Source organism: Aythya fuligula, chromosome 3 (genome assembly GCF_009819795.1).
Source record: "Aythya fuligula isolate bAytFul2 chromosome 3, bAytFul2.pri, whole genome shotgun sequence".
NCBI classification, from domain to species: Eukaryota; Metazoa; Chordata; class Aves; order Anseriformes; family Anatidae; genus Aythya; species Aythya fuligula.
In genome coordinates this window covers 29,168,494-29,187,457 of record NC_045561.1, presented here as the reverse complement: position 1 = coordinate 29,187,457, position 18,964 = coordinate 29,168,494, and the positions used below count along the sequence as shown (strand labels likewise).

The 18,964-nt window shown below is 37.8% G+C and overlaps 1 protein-coding gene across 1 annotated transcript in view; it reads left to right on the top strand.

Annotated features, from left to right (window-relative positions):
- The window catches only part of SMYD3 (SET and MYND domain containing 3), a 397,374-nt gene that overhangs the window by 38,365 nt on the left and 340,045 nt on the right, over positions 1-18,964 (top strand). Inside the window, exon 5 of the mRNA XM_032184877.1 lies at positions 5,131-5,267. Within this exon, the coding sequence (XP_032040768.1) occupies positions 5,131-5,267 (137 nt within the window). The remainder of the gene's footprint in view (positions 1-5,130; positions 5,268-18,964) is intronic.

Genomic DNA, 18,964 nt, shown 5'->3' with positions numbered 1-18,964 from the left:
AAGGGTTGTCAGACATTGGAGCGAGCTGCCCAGGGAAGTGGTGGAGTCACCATCCCTGGAGGTCTTTAAAAGATGTTTAGATGTAGAGCTTAGGGATATGGTTTAGTGGGGACTGTTAGTGTTAGGTCAGAGGTTGGACTCGATGATCTTGAGGTCTCTTCCAACCTAGAAATTTTGTGATTCTGTGAAAGACAAAACTGCACCTGCTTAAACCTCTGTGGGGATGAATACGTTGTTCAAAAATCAATGGAAAAAACATGCATGTCTTGCTCAAGCAAGATTTCTTCCACATTATTTGGCTTTAATATTTCTCCTTATTTTATAGCATACATTTTGCTGGTTTGGTTTTTAAAATTTACCAAATGTCTGTTTTTTTACATATATTTTCAACATACCTTTTTTATAATAAGGTTTTAGTTTTTCAATATTTATGGGTTAGTGTATAAAGCTGCAAAATAAGTTCCAGAAAAAGGAAAGATATTTAAAACTTACAAGGGATGCGTCTGTCTTGCTCATGACTTCAGTGGAGGAAAAAAAAGATGAAATTGCGCAGATATCTTATGCAGATAAAAATATAAATAAAATAAAATTTTGCAGATAACTGTGGTTTAACAAGTTTCAGCTGCTGGGACAGGAAAGGAGGTTCATCACAATCTCTTAGCAGAGCTGTTGTTGAACTAGAAAACACTTTTTCCAGATGTTGCAGTACCTAGAAGTTTGAAGACATGCAGGGGAAGAAATACATCCTTAGTTTGATCTTCTGTCTTGTTTAAAGGGATTTTGTAGATGGTAGCATGAACGTTTTGATTATCTCAATTTTTAAAGTAATTCAGAGGTTTGGATTTAAAACAGCTTCAAATATTGATATAGTTAATAGAAATAAATAAATGCCATAAACTGGAAAAATGCAATAACTACTAAGAAGTTTTATTTCTTTAGATCGTGACATTCTGTTGCCTTCTCCCAAATTGCAAGGACAAAAGACCTTAAGGCAACAAATTGATCAGGATAAAGGGATTGCATTTCAATTAAAACAAAACAAAACAAAACAGCATTTTCTGCCATGGATATTCTAAAATTCTATAATACATTTTTTTTGGAATTAGATAAGCATCTGATTTAAGAGCAGCCTTTCCAGGTGTTCCAATGACATTAAAAGATGACTACTGACTTCTATACCCCATAACACAGCTGAGATCCAGAGAAAAAAAAAAAAAAAAGAAACAACTCTTTTTGGTGCTGTGTTTTGCCCATGGCTGGTTGGGCAGTGGTAGAGGAAGAATTGGGGTAAGAGGTTTCCTTTAAAAATTGAATACTAATAATTATACGGCAATTTCTGTAGTGCTGTGGTGGTTTTACCGTGCTGGGCAGCTAAACCCCACAACCGCTCTCTCACTCCCCCTCCTTTAGATAAGGAGGGGGAGAAGTAAAGCAAAGAACAACTCACGGGTTGAGATAAGGATAATTTAATTAAAGGGAAATAATTATAATAATTAAATAAAGACTACCATGAACTAAACAACTTAACTAAGGGGAAAATAAAAGGGAAAGGGGAAAAAGGGAGGAAAACAAACAAACAAAATAAATGAAAGCTATATGGCAGTGCAGAGGAAAGAAATTACTCTCTACTTTCCACAAATGAGCGATGATTGACCACGTCCTTGAAGCAAGGCCTCAACGCACGCAGCCGGTGTTCGAGAGGAGGACCAACGTCTTCTCAACGAGAGCCCACCCCTCCCCTCTTCTTCCTGTTTCCACCTTTTATTGCTGAGTGTGACACCACATGGTATGGAATATCCCTTTGATTGGTTTAGGTCAGCTGCCCTAGTGATGTTTCTCTCCTCACTTTTTGCCCACCCCCTAGGAGGGTTAGAGAAAGGCCCAATGCTGTGCCACTGCTGCTCAGCAGTAGACACAACACTGGTGTGATACAACTGCTGTTCCAGCTACAAGTACAGAGTACGGCACTGAATGGGCTGCTGCCGGGAAAGTTAACATTCCAGCCAGACCCAGTACAAGTGCAGGCAAAGATTAACTGGTAATTGCATAAAAACTGAGGTTTTAATAGTACAGCTGAGGAGGTGCTCTCAACTTCCTTTGACTTGGCTGGAGGCAAGGGGAATGGTGTGATATATGTCTGGAGAGAAGGCGTGAGCTGCAATGGAGAGATGGTACAAAAATCTGTAAACATGTCTAGAAGCTTCTCTTCAATCCTCATTCTAAAGGCAATGCTGCTACAGCCTGTGATACAGGTTAGATGGGTGCTCTCACCATTACTGAATGAGCTGTTCCCTAACCTTATTTTACAAGGAAGCAAATGAGAGATCCACATCTACTGTTTCATCTGCATTTACTTAAGAGCTTTAATAACAGTTTGTTTTTGATCTTCTTAATTCCAAAGTGTTTGTGACTCCTCAATAACCAAAGCTGGTACTTCACAGAATATAGTACAAATGGATAATGACACTTGCATAATCTCATGCAAAGTTTTTGGCTAACCACTTTTGCTGATTTCACAGCTACCTTGATATAGTGAAACTAATGTCTCTACAGTTTTGCTTTTAGAATGGAAAGCAAAGCCCAAAAGAATATCGTAGCATGGTGTCACAGCCTGGAGTCACTGTGGTGCTATTTGCTGCCACTGTATCTTCAGCAAGCTTCCTATTTACTGCACTATTTACAGGTTGTTGATAACAATTTGGGATTTACTTTCCTTTGTTATTGGTAGAATGGATACGAAAGTCATAGAAGTTTTTTTCATTAGAGATCTAAGTATAAAGGAAAAAATATTTCATTGAAGGAAATCATATGAACTGGAAATACAGGTGGTGATCTCAAGCAAGCAACTTCTCAGGAAGCATCTGTATAATACAAGATTGTTTCAACTCTATCATAAATATTATGGGTAGAATTCTAATTGATTCACTTTTTTGTTTTTTTTAAAATCCAAAATATACAAAAATTGTCACTACGCTATCTACATGTATGTCTACTCGACAATACTACTTTTTAAGTGTTACTTTATATGGTTGGTTGATTTTCAGTGTGGGAGACCTATATGCTTTTATTCAGTTTATATGATGTTTTACACACTTAGGGATTCAATATCTGGTGAAATGTGTAACACATCTATTAAAAGCAAACAAATGAGGAACATTTGGCAGCACATAGCCCTTTATAAAGCTTTATTCCCCACTCCATAGTTCCTTCAAATTCATTGTTTTCTGAAGTGCTGATTAAGTAGGAGATTAAGTGCTGGTTCGGTTTTATTATACAATGTTTTGTTACTTGCATGGTTTCACTGGCTTGCTGTGTGTTAAGATGATTCAGAAATCAACTTGGCTTATGCTTAACTAGTTTCAGTATGCAGGAAAGTGTTTGTGTAGAGTAGTATGGGCAGATTTTTTGCTATTTCACTTGTATCAGTATCAGGGATGCATAATTAAATGCCCATTCCTCAGTTAGAAACCATTCCACAAGCCTTTTATAGCATATTTTTTTTCCCATACCATGGTTCTGACAGCAAAAAAATGTTTCTTAGAAAAACAAAATGAAAACATTAACAAATTTTGTATTCCTTTTTTTTTTTTTTTTTTTTTGGCCTTGGTTTCATGATGTTTCATTAGCTCTGATGTCCTGGATGGAGTCCAATTTGAATAATTGTTTTCTGCTCCTGTCTCTCAAAATTCTCCCAGAAGTTCTAGTTGGATTCAATATTTCTTGATCACATTTGTCCTAAACTGCAGACTCTACTTAGAAGACTTCTGTTCTCCACTCTAGAGGTGCTTTTTTTTTGCCAATAGTGAAGCAAATCATGCCTGTCTTTGTCATAATACATTTCAAAATGTGCATTATATAGTTGTATAGTTATAAAAAAGCAAATCCTTTAGTTACATAGCCTTGGTGCCACTTAACAAGGAGCATCTGTCTGCTTTTTGTGTGATGAGTGATGTGAACTTTCTGAGGAGCTGAATCTGAGCGCTCTGGGAGAGCTCACCTGTCCTGAGACAAAATACCCTGTACCTTCAAGTGCAGGAATGCTGGGTGGGGTGGCACACAAAAGCCAAAGAATCACAAACACTAGCTAGATGTTTACCAGACCCAGGGACATCTGCTTTAATTGCATCCTTTTTTAAAATGAGTAATTAGGAGTTAGCTCTAGAGAGGATATTGAATTGTTCTTCCAGGATGCCAGAAGGCTTGCATCTAAAGCACAGGGAAGAACCTTTCTTAGTGAAAGGTTATTTCTGTTCCCAATAAAGATAGATATTTAATATATATATATATAAATCACTGTTATACAGAGATGAAGTTGATTCTCAGTGCATAATTATCCACTTAGACTTTTGTTATGATTGATGCTTGAATCTGTTCATTGTCCATTCTCCAGTTAGGTCTTTTGTGCTCACTGGCAGAAAAAAGGAAATGTGAACCATGTTCGTGAGGCACTGAACTTATGAGGACAGCTGAGTTTCACTTTCCATGTTATCACTGATCTGATGCATGGATGATCACTTCATTAGAAAATAAGGCACTGTTTTTTTTTTTGCTTCAGGATTCCAGGATTCCTATCTGTGAAGCATAAATAATGGTGCTTTAATATAGGAGTTGGATTTGCTTAATATTCCTTCATATCATTTCTGTTTAGCAGCTGCTGCTGTGTATGAAACTCTGTCTCAAAACTACTCTCCCTTTTTATCTGCTGGCATAAAGTGTTTGACACCTCTGGGAAGAATATAGTATAAAAATGTGCACTTCTGCAAGGAGGAAGGAGCTGCTGCATAACCTTTCAAATTCATTCTTAACATTATAAACCCCTAGATGCCTATTTTTTGTACCTAATGTCTTACATCTGCTTACACATCTGCTTTATCTTTTGGCTTTTGATCTTTAACTCACCATTGAATTTATGCAATTTGGTAATAGCAACATGATAAACTCTTCTTTGTGTTGATAGGTAGTTGTCAGGAAAAAAAGACAAATGTTTGCCCTCTGTCAAAATTGCCCTCTGTCAAGATTAATTCTGAGACTGGAAATGTCTAGACTATATAGCTGCCATTGTACATTTTGAAGATGTTGGCGAAAGGTTCTGTTTATGCCTTGGTGTACTTTTTTTCCTGTCCCCTTAAGATACTGAACAACTAAGTGAAGAAATGAAAGATGGCCTCAGGCACCTTGCGCACACCTTGCAACTGTATCTGAAAGCAGAGATCCAGGATGCGTCTCACTTGCCAGCTGCAATTGACTTTTTTCAGATCTTCACAAAAGTAAGTGTTAAAATGTGATTGCTTGACAACTCATAAATTATCCTTTCATTGTGTTCTTGATTTATTTTTGAGCAGCAGTTCAGTAGATGCATCCAGAATGTGATATATAGCAAAGCAAAATCAAACTATTTTTTCTGTTCAGTCACCATTTAAGAAAAACTGTAGGTTTTATACATGTATAACACTTCAAAATAAAAGCAGCAGCCAGATGGGGGTTCTTCTTTTCCATTTTATATTGTCATGTTAACGTTCTTGGAAAATAAATAAGTAATGTTGCATTAAAAAAAAATACACAAACAATTTAAAAAACAATTGAATTAATTGACTCAAGTAATTTTTTTAATGGTGATAAAGAGCATATAGCATCATTCGTCATCCTGGAATTTTTTTTGTAAAGTGTCTTATATTTCTAGATATATTAGCAATCTGTTTTGCCATTTAGTAATATGTGCTAATGGGACATGTTCATGGCAGTATCATGTCCCACAAACTGTTATCAGGAGTCATGTGGATCATCTGTTCTAAAATGCTACATGTTAAAGTACATGAAATTCATTTCCATGATACACAATGTTTGTTTACTAAATAAATATTATTGTGTTTTCTTGTACATATTTTATATCTTTAATTTCAGAAAGTTTGAGTTAAACAGTTGTAGTAGAAGTATATGGAGAATGCTCATAGTTTTAACTTAATCGAGCTTTTTGATTTCTAGTTGCTAAATTCTAGCATGATTTCTCAACTCAAGCACATTTCAGCAGTCTTAATGTTTTGTTATGAAAAAAATCAAACTCTTAGATATTTTTCTTTGGATTTAAAGAAGAGGAAGAGCCTCTTTTAGAAAAAAAATAAAATGCAATATGATTTTTTGGTCTGCTAGGACACTAGTGGAATCTTTTTTTCTTGGGATGAAAGGATCAGATGCAATATAATCGTAAGTGTTTTTTCATCCGGATTTTTTATTGTTGATTGGACTGCAGTGTGAAGTTTCAATTTTCCCGTCAAAAACACTCAGAATGAACTATACTCACTCTTGGAAGAAAAACAACAAACAAGCCAAAACATGCACTGCTTAGTCTCCACTCAAACTGTTTTACTGTCTTGCTGTGGCACTCTGGTTCAGCCTGCACTTTGCCAGATGAAATGCTCTGTGTTAACTGGTTTAGAGAATCTGTACAGCTGAAGGTAAGGCTGATTATCAGACGATCATTACTTAACTGCTTTGAACTGAGTCACAGCTTGCAAGAATGTTTCCAAGTGTTGTTGCCCTCTATTTAACAATAATCGTAAATTGGATACTGGCCATGGTTCTTTCATTGATTTCTTTTATATCATTATTGAACATATGAGATGAAATGCAATAAGTGATGCTTTGGTGGACTGTCATGATGATGGTAATTACATAATTATGACCTGTGATAAAAAAAAAGTAAGTAATTTCAGCTCATCGTTAGGCTTTTCAGTACAGAAGGTGTTACAGATTTTTTTTTAAAGTGAAATTATTTTAGATTGAAATGAAACACCCAAGGCATTGTGAGGAGAAGGTATGAGTTCTGTTCTTTGCCTCATCCCACCTGTTGGTTGTTGGTTAATGCTCTGGCTCTAGACTTTGCTGGACCTCTCTGTACTTACTCTGCCCACCAACCCATCTACAAGAACTTTTCCTGGCAAAAGAAGTCACGTATTTGTCCTCTGTGACCAGGCAGACTCAGCAAACCAGTCTCTGACAAATACAGAGAGGGGGCAGGGCTGCACAATGCAGGAGAAAGGTTTGAACTCTTCCTTTTAATGAACTATTAATTAGTTTACCATTTTGCACATATTCTCAACCTTAGGAGAGACGTTTGAAGTTGGATTGTGTGTTGGCTTTACAGGAGCAGTGTGATGGCTGCTCAATATATTGGCACACTGGTGAAAAATATGTGCAAGCTTTTAAAAATGTTGAAGTACATGCACGCAGAAGCATCTGCATGCGTGGGCACCTCCTCTTCCCTCCCATGTATTCTACTAAGTTGAAGCAAGAGGGCATCAAGTACAGAGTGTAAGTTAGAACTTCCCAGCTCCAAATCCTGTTAGCTGGAGAACTAGAATGATCATTTAAAGTAGTAGATGGTAACATTTGTCCCACTATACCTTTGCTATGATAAAGACATTTTAAACTTGGGGTATTCCACGTTTTGCGTGGGACTTTGTTCCAGCCCTATTGAATGCACTCAGTTGTCAAGTTGTTGCTGATTTCTTTCTAAATTCTAGAAATTCAGAGATGCTGGAATGATTAAAGTAGGTCTCATTTCCTTCTTCCTTTGCTCATATAACTGAGCCTGTGTGGTAGTCTGCCTCAGGGAAAGGGAGAGCAACGACATAGACCTATCATGGCTGCTGTTACTTCATATTGTTAATAATAACAAAAATGACACAAGGGAAAGAAAAATCTGACTAAGCAGGTGAGCTCATTGGGAGGAAAGAGTTGTTGACTAAATGTAACCCTGTGCATTATGTGCAAGCAAAAATCGGCATCTTGCTTGGATTCCTGGTCAGGCACAATGCTTTTTGGAAGCTCTAATGTCACTCTCGAATTTTCCATGTAGTAGTTTATAGCCTTCCCAATTTGGTTGTCAGATGAATACATTATGAAGTGTAACACTGTATTAAAATATGATTTTAATATGACCCCATCCCCACAAAGGCAGCAGTAGGAGCCAGCATTTTCTTCCACTTGTATAAAATCCTTCTTGGAAGATGAGCTGAATGTCAATGGAAAAAATACTGGGGGGTGTTTTGTCCCATTCTTCCTCCCCCAAGCTAAATAGGGATGCTTATTCCCAGCAGGTAAAACTTAAGGCTTTGGAACTGTAAATGTCTGTTAAAAGTCTTACGAAGTCTTTTGTGGTCTCTTAAAAAAAAAAAAACAAAAAAAAAAACAGCTGTGATGACTTCTGTGTGGTCACAGATACAGATACATGACTTCAAGATGTAATCTTGTTTTTCCAACCTCTTCCAACATTCTTTTCAAGTTCAGTAGGTGCCTATTCTAGCATTGAACTATTTTGGATCAGTCCTCTCATTGCATGACAAAAAAAAAAAAAAAAAAAAAAAAAGGAAAGCAATAAAAAAAAGTCAAAGGTTATTTTTATTGTTTGATGCTGAGTCCTCAAGCAGGAAAAAAAGCAACAGGCAGACAAAAGAGAAAAACCGTCCTGCAGTGAGATGACTAAATTCCAGATTGTTCTTGGAAGTTCTCCAACCTGAATGAGGTCAAAGGAGTTACACGGAAGCTCTTTTAAACAGTCTTCCTTTTCTCTTGGTCACTGTTCTTGTCTTTGTGGAAAATTAATTATAGTTTTATTCACTTTCTTGTGACATTCAGTAGGCTGAGTCCCCTTGACTGCAAACTATGCAAACTTCCCATTGAAAACCAAAGAAAGCTCTGCCATTTCTTTGAGTAAGGCTAGAATTTCAGTCCAATGTATTCTTAAGTTACATAAGACCTGTGGAAGATATCAGCTGTACTGGATGGGGAGGTGTTTCAGAAGGGCCATGTACCTTTCCTTTTTACAATTTTGCTCTGTTCTCACTGGGCAGTTTGTTCATGTGTCAACTGTCCTGTGAGTTGGAGTTGGATTTTTTTCATTCTTGCTATCTGATCACTCTTTGGAAGCTCCAGTTTATTTAACATGCCATTTATCAAGGTTGTGGCTGTTTTTAAATTCTGATCCTCAGTATTAAACAGAATTATCTACAGTTAATTATGTGATAAGGTTTTCAACTCCACCGAGACTTTTTCAAATGTCAAGATAAATTTTTGACACCATAGTTTTGTGGTCTAATGGTGTTTCCATAACCTTGAGATAAAATCAGTCCTTGCTTTTTTCATTCTTCAGCCTTTGCATACATGTGTGAGGAGGTGGCCTAGAATCCTATGAGAAATTTAATGGATGAGGAATAATTTTTTGGTATCCATTTATGGTTCTTTTCATAATAACAGACAGAGCCACATAAACTACTTAAGAAACTCATACATGGCATGTTGACTGTAAAACTGAGAGTGGCTCTACTGAGTGAAATCGAGCCTGAAACAATTCTTATTTTTGGGACAAAATATCAACTTGGTGTCTTGCATAGAATAACATTAGTCAGAATATCCTGAGTTGAAAGGGACCCACAACATTGAATCCAACTCCTGGGTTCCCAAAAGACTGCCCAAAAATCAGACCCTGTGTCTGAGAGAGTTGTCCAAATGCTTCTTGAACTCTGGCGGCTCGGTGCCATGACAACTGCCTGGGGAAGCCTGTCCCAGTGCCCGACCACTCTCTGGGTGCAGAACCTTTCCCTAACCCCCAGCCTAACCCTCCCCTGTCCCAGCTCCATGCCGTTCCCTCAGGTCCTGTCACTGTCCCAACAGTAGAGCTCAGCACCTGCCCCCTGCTTCTCATCAAGAGGAAGCTGTAGATCTACTTGTACTATGTCACAATTGATGCTTTATGAATGCAATTGATGCTGTACGGATGTTTTAAAAGTTTCTGGAAATTTATGTGAAGTAATAAGAAAAATAAGAGATTCGGTAATAAAATGGTAGCCATTTTAAAGATCTTGTCATTTCAGATCCTCACATCTATGAAAACAGTGAAATATATGCAAGCTCTGTCCTGAAATAATAGTAAGGTAAAATCCAACCATATTTAACAAACATTTAACGGGGCAGACTTCTAGAACAGGTTAGTAATCTTAGTTTTGTTGGAAGTTTTGTTGGAAGAAAGAGGGTTCTAACAGATATTTTGATGAACCAGTTTATAACAAAGTTTTGAGAAAAGAATGGCTGGACCAAAGGTTCTTGGGCAACCCAACAGAGCAATCTCCCTAGTCTTTCTGTTGTAGTAAAACTTATAATGTGTTTTCTGAATCGTACCTTAACTGCATGTGAGGTGATAGGGATTGATTAGAAGAATTTCTATCTTTCTGAAAATTCTAACCTTTCTAGCAGTTATAATCCTGCCACTTCTTTCTCACAAGCAGTTCCAACCTTGAAAGTAAATGTGCTCCTTTCATTCGGCTCACAGGGGAGTTCACATGCCTGCATACCTGTCAGCTGAATATGCCTCTTTATGCATGTGAAGTGCTGCCCACCACCCTCTTCTCAGGCGTTGTCCTATTCTTTCTTTTTCGGGTCAGTTTAGAATTGTCACATATCCGTGATTGAGTATTGGACTTCAGTATTTTAAACTCACTTCTTGTGGTGATCGAGCAACTGAGATGTGAGAGGCATTCTGCTGCCACAGATTCTTCTTGCCAGAACTGCTCCCTTTGGTAATATGAGAATCATTGCGGAAGCCTGGATGAGCCGGTGTTAGCTGATGACAGAGCTGTTCAACTCCAAGACTAGGGATTTGAAATGATGACAGGACTATAAAGTCCATGATGTAGACTCATTTCTGACACAGCTTTCACTGTCCATCTTAGTTAATTTGGGGAAGGATGATATCTCATAAATATAGGTAGGGGAAAAAAAAAGAGGTTGTTTAGTAGCAAGAAAATGTAGGAAAGATCTTGAGACTATTTACTAATATTTTACTATATTTAGTATTTGCTATACTAATAATTCCTTGACTTGGTCTGTAAGATCACAGGGTTATCTGCTTGGTGTCCCTTGTTCTCCCATCAATTCAGCTACTATTGAAAGAGTAGGAATAAGTAGAAAATGTGAAGTTGACCTTCAGGTTCTTCATTTGTCTCTGCCTATGAATTCAGCATGTTTATTAGAAGGATATAATACTTTATGTTTGCATGGCACTTTTAGTAAGGCTCAAGAAGATCTTGATGATCTAGCAATGAATCTCTAAAGTTTTCTTGAGTAGCAGACTAAGGAATAAATCTAAAGGTATGTAGGTACCTGTCTTTTTGGAAGAGGCCTCTAGAGCAATCAAAACTGAATCCTGTCTTTTCTGCTGCACTGTGTAACAGGTCATGTTGCCTGTTTTCAGTATAGCACTGAGTAAACATAATGACAACTGGAACAGGAGCAGCTGTGAATAAGATTCTACATTTTAGACTGCATCTTTTTAGTGTTGCAGAAGTATTTCCATGCTGCTGCTAAGATCCTCATAAAGGTTGCTTACAGTAGGTGTTCTCTCCTTAACTCAAGATTGCAGAGGAAGTGGAAGCCACAACACATCAGCTTCAGAAGTAGTGGTGTAAATAAAAATTAAAGAAAAACAGTAAAAATTTGAGTGAAGTGGGAAGAAATGTTGCAGCAGTACTCCAGAATGGGGATGATAAACACCCTGAGAGCACTTCTCTCTTCCTACTTCAGCAAATAAAAATCACATCTTTACAGGAAGTGACTTTTGTCTAACATGATTTTTCAGGATTAATTATTTCCTGTTATTTCCCTATTGAGTTATGATAGGGGGAGATAATTTTCCATAGCAATTATCTTAATTTTTAGTCACAATAATAACCTTTCAGAGCAATAGGATGTTGTACCGGAACATGAAACAAGGCTTTAACCATAGTATCTGACTTGAAATTAGAGCAACATGGTTACAATTAAAATATTAGCTTTCACTAACAAAGCTTGGAGCTGTGTAGGTAAGACTGTAATACTTCAAACTGAGGTTGTGGTGTAATTTGAGTTCCCTCATCTAATTGTTGAGTACACCTTCTGTTTTACAAACTACATCTATATATAACTGACACTGGGTGTAGGAAACCGGGAGGAATAATTACAAAACATGGAATGGCTAGATAGAATTTGTATTGATTTATTGGGGTATGGAAGAAGAGAAAGCTTTGTTATTTAGGTGTGGGGGTAGGGAAGAAAAACTTTTAAGGAGTTTTTTCATCTCTGAATAAAAATCATAAGCTTCTAGAAAAGTTACTGCCTTGGGTGGACACTGGGGGGGAAAAAAGGTATGTATACATCTTGTTCAGTTAACTTTTTTTTCTTATGCTCAAGACAAGTAATAAAAAAACAGCCAGGAAAATAAAATGGCAGTGTAAAATTTGCTATTTTGTACCTTTTTTCTTTGGTTGCCTTCTGTTTTTTTTTTTTTTTTTTTTTTTTCCTTGCTCTGGTTTAGGTCTAGAGCTGTGATAGTGTTCTACAGAACTGAAAAGTATCCAGGTGGTCAGGGACTTAATAACCATTGCTTTATCTAATTCTGCTCAGACCATATCCAGAAAACACAGTGCTTAAAAAGTTAATGGTCCCTGACATGTGATATACATCAGTCTCTTTTCTGGCACCCTTATGGACAAAAAAAAAAAAAAAAAAAAAAAAAAAAGCTTTAGTGGAAAAGCTTTAGTGGTTGTGGCAATCAGAGTACATGTAAAAAAATGTGGGGTGAGGCACCTTCCATGTTTAGAAAAAGCCAGCATGAACGAGGTCATGGAGACATTTAGTAAAGATTTGAGTAAATGAAAAACATTTACATCCTCTATCAGCAATTTTAAAAGCTTCTAATTGAGGAGGATAAGCCTGATAACTGCTTGTAAAGCTGTTGGCAGCAAACTGTTCTATCCTTGTCTTTAGGATAACCCGCAGTAGGGTTGCTTAAAGCTTTTGAGCTTGTTTGTTTTGGCTGAGAGCAAAGCTGGAGTTCTGTGTGGCCAGATTATTAATCAACTCAGACTTGTTTAATAGATGAAAAGGCTAAAAATTGATTTCCTTCCAGAATGGCGTTGGAGTAGATTGATAGTCCGCTAAAAATACCATGCTCTTTGAATATAGGATGGGGAACCAAGAATTTGTGGTGTTGCTGGTGACTTGCTGTTCTCTCAGCTGGTTCAGTGCTTCAGAGTATCTGTGAAATTGAGGGTAACTTTGACAACAGTATGCTAGAGAACTAAAGAGCTGTTTCAGTCCAAGTATTGACAGCAGGTGAGACACATTCTGCCCAATGTCATTTAAATGATAGCTACCTGTGTGACAGTGAGTCCTAATAAATCTGCTTTCCCCCCCTTCCTCCAATATGTGGGGAAAAAAATAAAACATCTATACACACTATATATATGCACACACACTTGATATATCTATGTGTATCTATATATATATATATATTTTATTAAAAACATGATGAACTTTTTTGAGTGTAATTTTATTATAACCACCCCTGAGTTTTAGAAGTTATTTAGGTACACAGCATGGATTAATTCAGACATTTCTCATGCTGTGGCGATATTAATTTACAGTTTTTGAACACACTGCAGCATCTTCATGTTAATGGAGAAGGAATTTAATGTGGAAATAAGATGAAGAAAGAAGCAATAGTCATACTGGGTCAGAAGCACAGTGTAATTGATTCCCTATCCTGTATTTTAGTATGGGTGGGCTGCAGTCACAAAGTGGTTGTAGCATTGATAACACTGTGAGCTGGCTTGAGATCACTTAGCTTGTACCATAGCAACCTGAATCTGACAGAGACTAATTTAGACAGTTTCTTCGCATAGCAGTGGTTATAGATATCCTTTAGTAGAAGTTGGCACTAGATTCTTGGGAGCAAAGTGGAAGAACTTTGCAATCAACAAGCTGATGATTTATCATAGTTTTCTTCCATACATCTCCCTGCATACATATGCTGGAAGTTCCAGTGCTGTTTTCCAATGCTGTAGCTAATTGGATGTTCATTTATACAAAATGAAACATGAAACTTGCAAAGTTTTGTTAGTATTAACCTTAAACATGGAGTTTTACTTTATTGGTGAAAATTAACTTTTTTTTTTTCTTTTGTTCCCAAACGGTTCTATCAGGTAAAAAACTCATTTCCCAGTTTAGAGTAGCTATCCCACACTGCTCCTCTTAGCTGCTGCATGTTAAAAAGATGAGAGCTCTGTCTACAACAGTTTTGGAAACTTTTGAGGTTTAATCCTTTTGATTTTTTTTTTTTTCTTCTGTGAAATGCTGGGCAACTACATTTCTTATTACATTATATAGCATCAAATGCCTGATGCAGAAAGACTTTTGAAGTTTAGTTTTTACAATTACTTCTACATGGCATACTCAAAACTTTGTGTCTTCAATTCTGCTTCAGTGTTTTCTAATAGAAAAACTGGGATTGAAGCTCTCTTCCATCTCCCATGCCACAAAAAAGTTTTTTCAGTCTGTCAGCAAACCTTGTCCTTTGCCTATATTCACAAGTGTAAGCGTCTTCTTTCCTCTTGCTTTACCATCCAGGCCAGGGTTTCCCTCAGCTTTCAGAGGAAACTGGATTGGGCATCTGCTCACTGGTGGGTATTTCTACACATCATAAGGTCACTGACATCAGATGTCTGATTTACATGCTCATTGTGTAAATAAGCAGGATACAGTTTCGTGTTGCTGGTGGTGTAGGTAGAAAGAGCAGTGTCAGCCTCCTGGTTTGCCACCATTGATCTTTTGCCATGGGGGAAAAATACCTGTTTGGGCCTCTAGCCTGAGAAGACAGTAAAGAGTGATGGGAGGTGCAAAAATTGTTTGCTTTCTCTGACATTAACTTCCTCTTCTGTGTAGAAATTATGTAGACTAAGTAAAGCTGAAATTCTCATTCATTTTAGTCATTTTAGCCTTACTGAATACATTTATACTCAAATTACAAGGTCTGTATTGGAAACAATAACTTGCACTGTGTATGTTTGTGCTGTCTAATCTTTTGAATAGTCATATTTGCTTTTATATTTTCCAAAGTAGGTAAAAATCCATGGCTCGAAAATTAACTGGCTGGTAGTGAGAAACTTGTGTGACAGAGGAGAATCACCTTATTTTGCTTTTAATCTTCCATTGTTTTTTTCTTTTGAACTTCAGACAAACAATACCCATCATTCTGGTGATATTTTTAAGTGTTGTGAATTGGAAACAAGCATCTTGAGAGATTTCACTTCCCTAAATTTTGTTTACTGCTGCATATGTTAAATGTATTTTATCATGTATTAAGAAGAGAAGCATGTGTATAGTTTAAGGAAAAAGTTAAATATTAGCTGAAGTAGCTCATGTTGAGAATGCAATGATAATGCTGGAATTTTTGTGGTGGATTTGTGGATTTGGACCAATGATAGACATAAATCTAACATATGTTAGACATTGGACAATTCTTGTCCAATAGTTTAATTTTTGAAAATATTGTTATGGAATAAGAAACATAATCTTATAACCAAGTGTCCTGGTTTCAGTTAGAACAGAATTAATTTTCTTCCTAGTAGCTGGTGGAATGCTGGGCTGCTGGAATAATCTGGGCTGCTGCAGGAGCTGGGACTGGAGTGGCTGCAGAGTCCACCGTAGGGGTCACAGTGGCCGTTGGATCTGTCACGGGACTTGGAGTGGCCGCAGGGTCTGTCACTAAGTTGATAGCAGTATCCATGGCAGCTCGATAGGCATGAGCCAGGCCCCAGCATGTTACGATGATTTGTGTTACTTTGGAACTGCCAGAATCGTGACACCTTTTTTTTCAAGCATTCTGCCAGTTTTTGAGGATTTTGCAGTTGTTCAGGGGTGAATTTCCAAAACACTGGGGGTGCCAACTGCTCTAGATGCCTGCCCATATCCTCCCATACTCCCTGCCACCCACAACTATACTGCCTCCGGGCAGATCTCCGGATGAGCTTCCTAAGTAGTTGTTTAACTTTAAGCAGAACCTGAAGTGCATTCAGGAGGCAGAACAACAAGACTATGCTGGTCTGAGTATCCCAAGGATATTCAATATCTTGGAGAGCTATTGTAATAAACTCGGAGGATAAGAGGGTGGTGAAGGAGGAAGGGAGAGTGATCAAGTAAGAAAAATTATCTTCCCCTTTCCCCTCCACAGATTGACTCCCTAATGAAAAAAGGCAACAGATATAATTGCTAATAGTTTCCAAAATACAGTTTCCAAAGTATAGAGTCGAAGATGTTACTGAGTACAAATACCAGGTTAGAATCATGGCCAGATATTTCATCATCTCATAAGCCACTGATACAACACACAGTACCATAATGGTCTGAAACCAGGGCCCGGAGAGGATAAACAACATGACAGAGAGCACATACGGAAAATAACGTGCTATAATACTCAATTTGGAAAACAGGCACAGCAGAGTTGAGATTAAAGCAATCAGCATTATGACAAGTGACTATTAAGCAGGTCTAATACTTATACCAATTTTAGTTTAACACACTCTGGTCAGATCTGCCGTTATCTCAACCTTTCGTGCCCCACGTTGGGCGCCAAAAAGACTGTCGTGGTTTAACCCGGCTGGCAGCTAAACACCACGCAGCCGTTCACTCACCCTCCCCCCTCCCTCTCTGGGACGGGGGAGAGAAATGGAAAGTGAAGCCCGTGAGTTGAGATAAAGACAGTTTAATAAGACAGGAAAATAATAATAATAATAATAATAATAATAATAATAATAATAATAATAATACAATGATGATAATAGTACTACTACTAATAATATGTACAAACAAGTGATGCACAATGCAATTGCTCACCACCCGCTGACCGATGCCCAGCCTAACCCCGAGCAGTCCGGCCCCCTCCCCCCGGCTAGCCACCCCTATATATTGTTTAGCATGACGTCAGATGGTATGGAATACCCCTTTGGCTAGTTTGGGTCACCTGTCCTGGGTCTGTCCCCTCCCAGCTCTTACTGCACCCCCAGCCTGCCTGTTGGCAGGACAGAGCAAAAGGCTGAGATGTCCTTGGCTTGGTATAAGCACTGCTCTGCAACAATTAAAACATCGGGGTGTTACCAGCACTCTTCTCATCCTAAGCCAAAACACAGCATTCCACCAGCTACTAGGAAGAAAATTAATTCTGTTCTAACTGAAACCAGGACACCAAGACAGCAATTTATGTCAGATTTATGTCTATCATTGGTCTAACATATTGGACAATCAGCTAGTAATTTTCAATATAATCTCCAGTTCATTTGATTGAAAAGCCACAGTTCTGAAAATAAACTCCGGTGGTAAAGTCCAGTGCAGCACTTCACCAGTTTACCCCCCACTCTTTCAGTCAGCCAGCAATGACACCCAGGACCAAAATTTGTACCACTACTGGGATGACACAAACAGACTGACCCCACAGGAGCAATTTGTGACTGATGGCAGGAAGGATCAAGAGAGAAATTTAGCTTGCTGTTTTAATGTCCTTGTACCTCCTAGCTAAACATAAAAAAACCTGTATTTAACCATCTCTTATAAAAAGATAATACTTGAGATGAATTAATGGCAGCTATTGAGAATTGCAGCAAGATTTGTACCATCATCTTCAGCATGTATGAACCACAAGGTATAAAAGCAAGAAGCAATTTAATTGTGTTAACTGTAATTTTGAAAAGGTTGTGGTTTTTTTGTTTGTTTGTTTGTTTGTTTTTGTTTTTGTTTTTTACCTTTACACAGCTCTTTAAAAGACCTCTTGTCTTAATGAAGATGTTAGTGGGCACATTTCCTATCTTTTATTTAACTGTCCTTGCTATACCTTGTTATGGCACAAAATCAGAGAATATAAGAGCCAGGCAACAAAAAGTGTTCTGTAACAGCAGGATCTTGTACAGCATTAACAGTTCTTTTTTGTAGTACCTGCCTCTTGGAAACAGATGAATTGAGATAGATTTGATGATGTCTCACAGTGGCCCCTGCCGCTGCAGGTGGTATCAGTAGATAATGAGTCATGGTCTGTGTTACTGTGTCAGGGAGATAAAACCTGCACACGGCTACAAGATCAGGGAGATAACTTCTCCATAACTGCACAAATTGTGTAAGCGTGGAGGAACCCTGCCAAATGAATCCCTGCCAAATAGATGCAGATGTGTCTGGTGGCTCATGTATGCTAGAAAAAGTGGGACACAGCTGATGCTTCTCTGCAGAGATCCATTGGTATGGCTCTGCTGTGAGAGTGAAGCAAAAGAGCTGGCAGTATCTGAAGCTGTGGATTGTGTGCTGTCAGTAAGGATTTTTTTTTGGTTTCAAAACAACCTGCTGTTTTGGAGAAGTGTAAGCACATGCACATCTGCTTTCCAAGCATGTTGTAAGTATATATGCGTTTTTGAAAGTCTTTATCTGCTAATCAAGGAATTGCACCACAAACAACAAAATAAATGTAAGCCATGCTGGCAAACATGCCCATGATAAAAGCAAAACAACTTCCTTTTTTAGTGGGTACATACTTGTATGACTTATAGTAACTATTTTTGGTACTGTCTAAATATTGCCAATACACAAGAAATTACATTCATAAATTCAGTTTTCTTGAACTCTGTTTCTAGATGAGAGGTATGAGAGAAATATAGAGTTACATAAGAAAGGTACCGAAAGAGAAAAAAGAGTCCAGTGGGCTCGTTCTCAAGGAGAACATGATTTCCAATTAATATTGAAAGAACATCTGAGCGCTGTTGTTTGCTGCCAGAGCGTCTCTTGATTCTCTGGGATAAGAATGCAGGTGTTTGAAGAAATTTAACAGAATTTCTCAAAGTGTGAGAAAAGAACTGATGAGGGGAGAGTGGGCTGATGGGTTTCCTACAGTTATCTAGTTTGTGTTGTATTAGGTTTTTTACTAATCTCTGTTATTCTGTATATATAAGAGGAGGTGGGAAGCTATGAATATATGCTATAGTATGGTTTTTAATCACTCTATTATGCTGATACACATTTGAGTTTTATTGTTAGTGTGAAGCTGGAGAATTTCCCTGGGCTACATTTTTGCTTTACTGGGATGGAGGGTAGAGGTGGTTGATAGGCAGAAATAAGATTC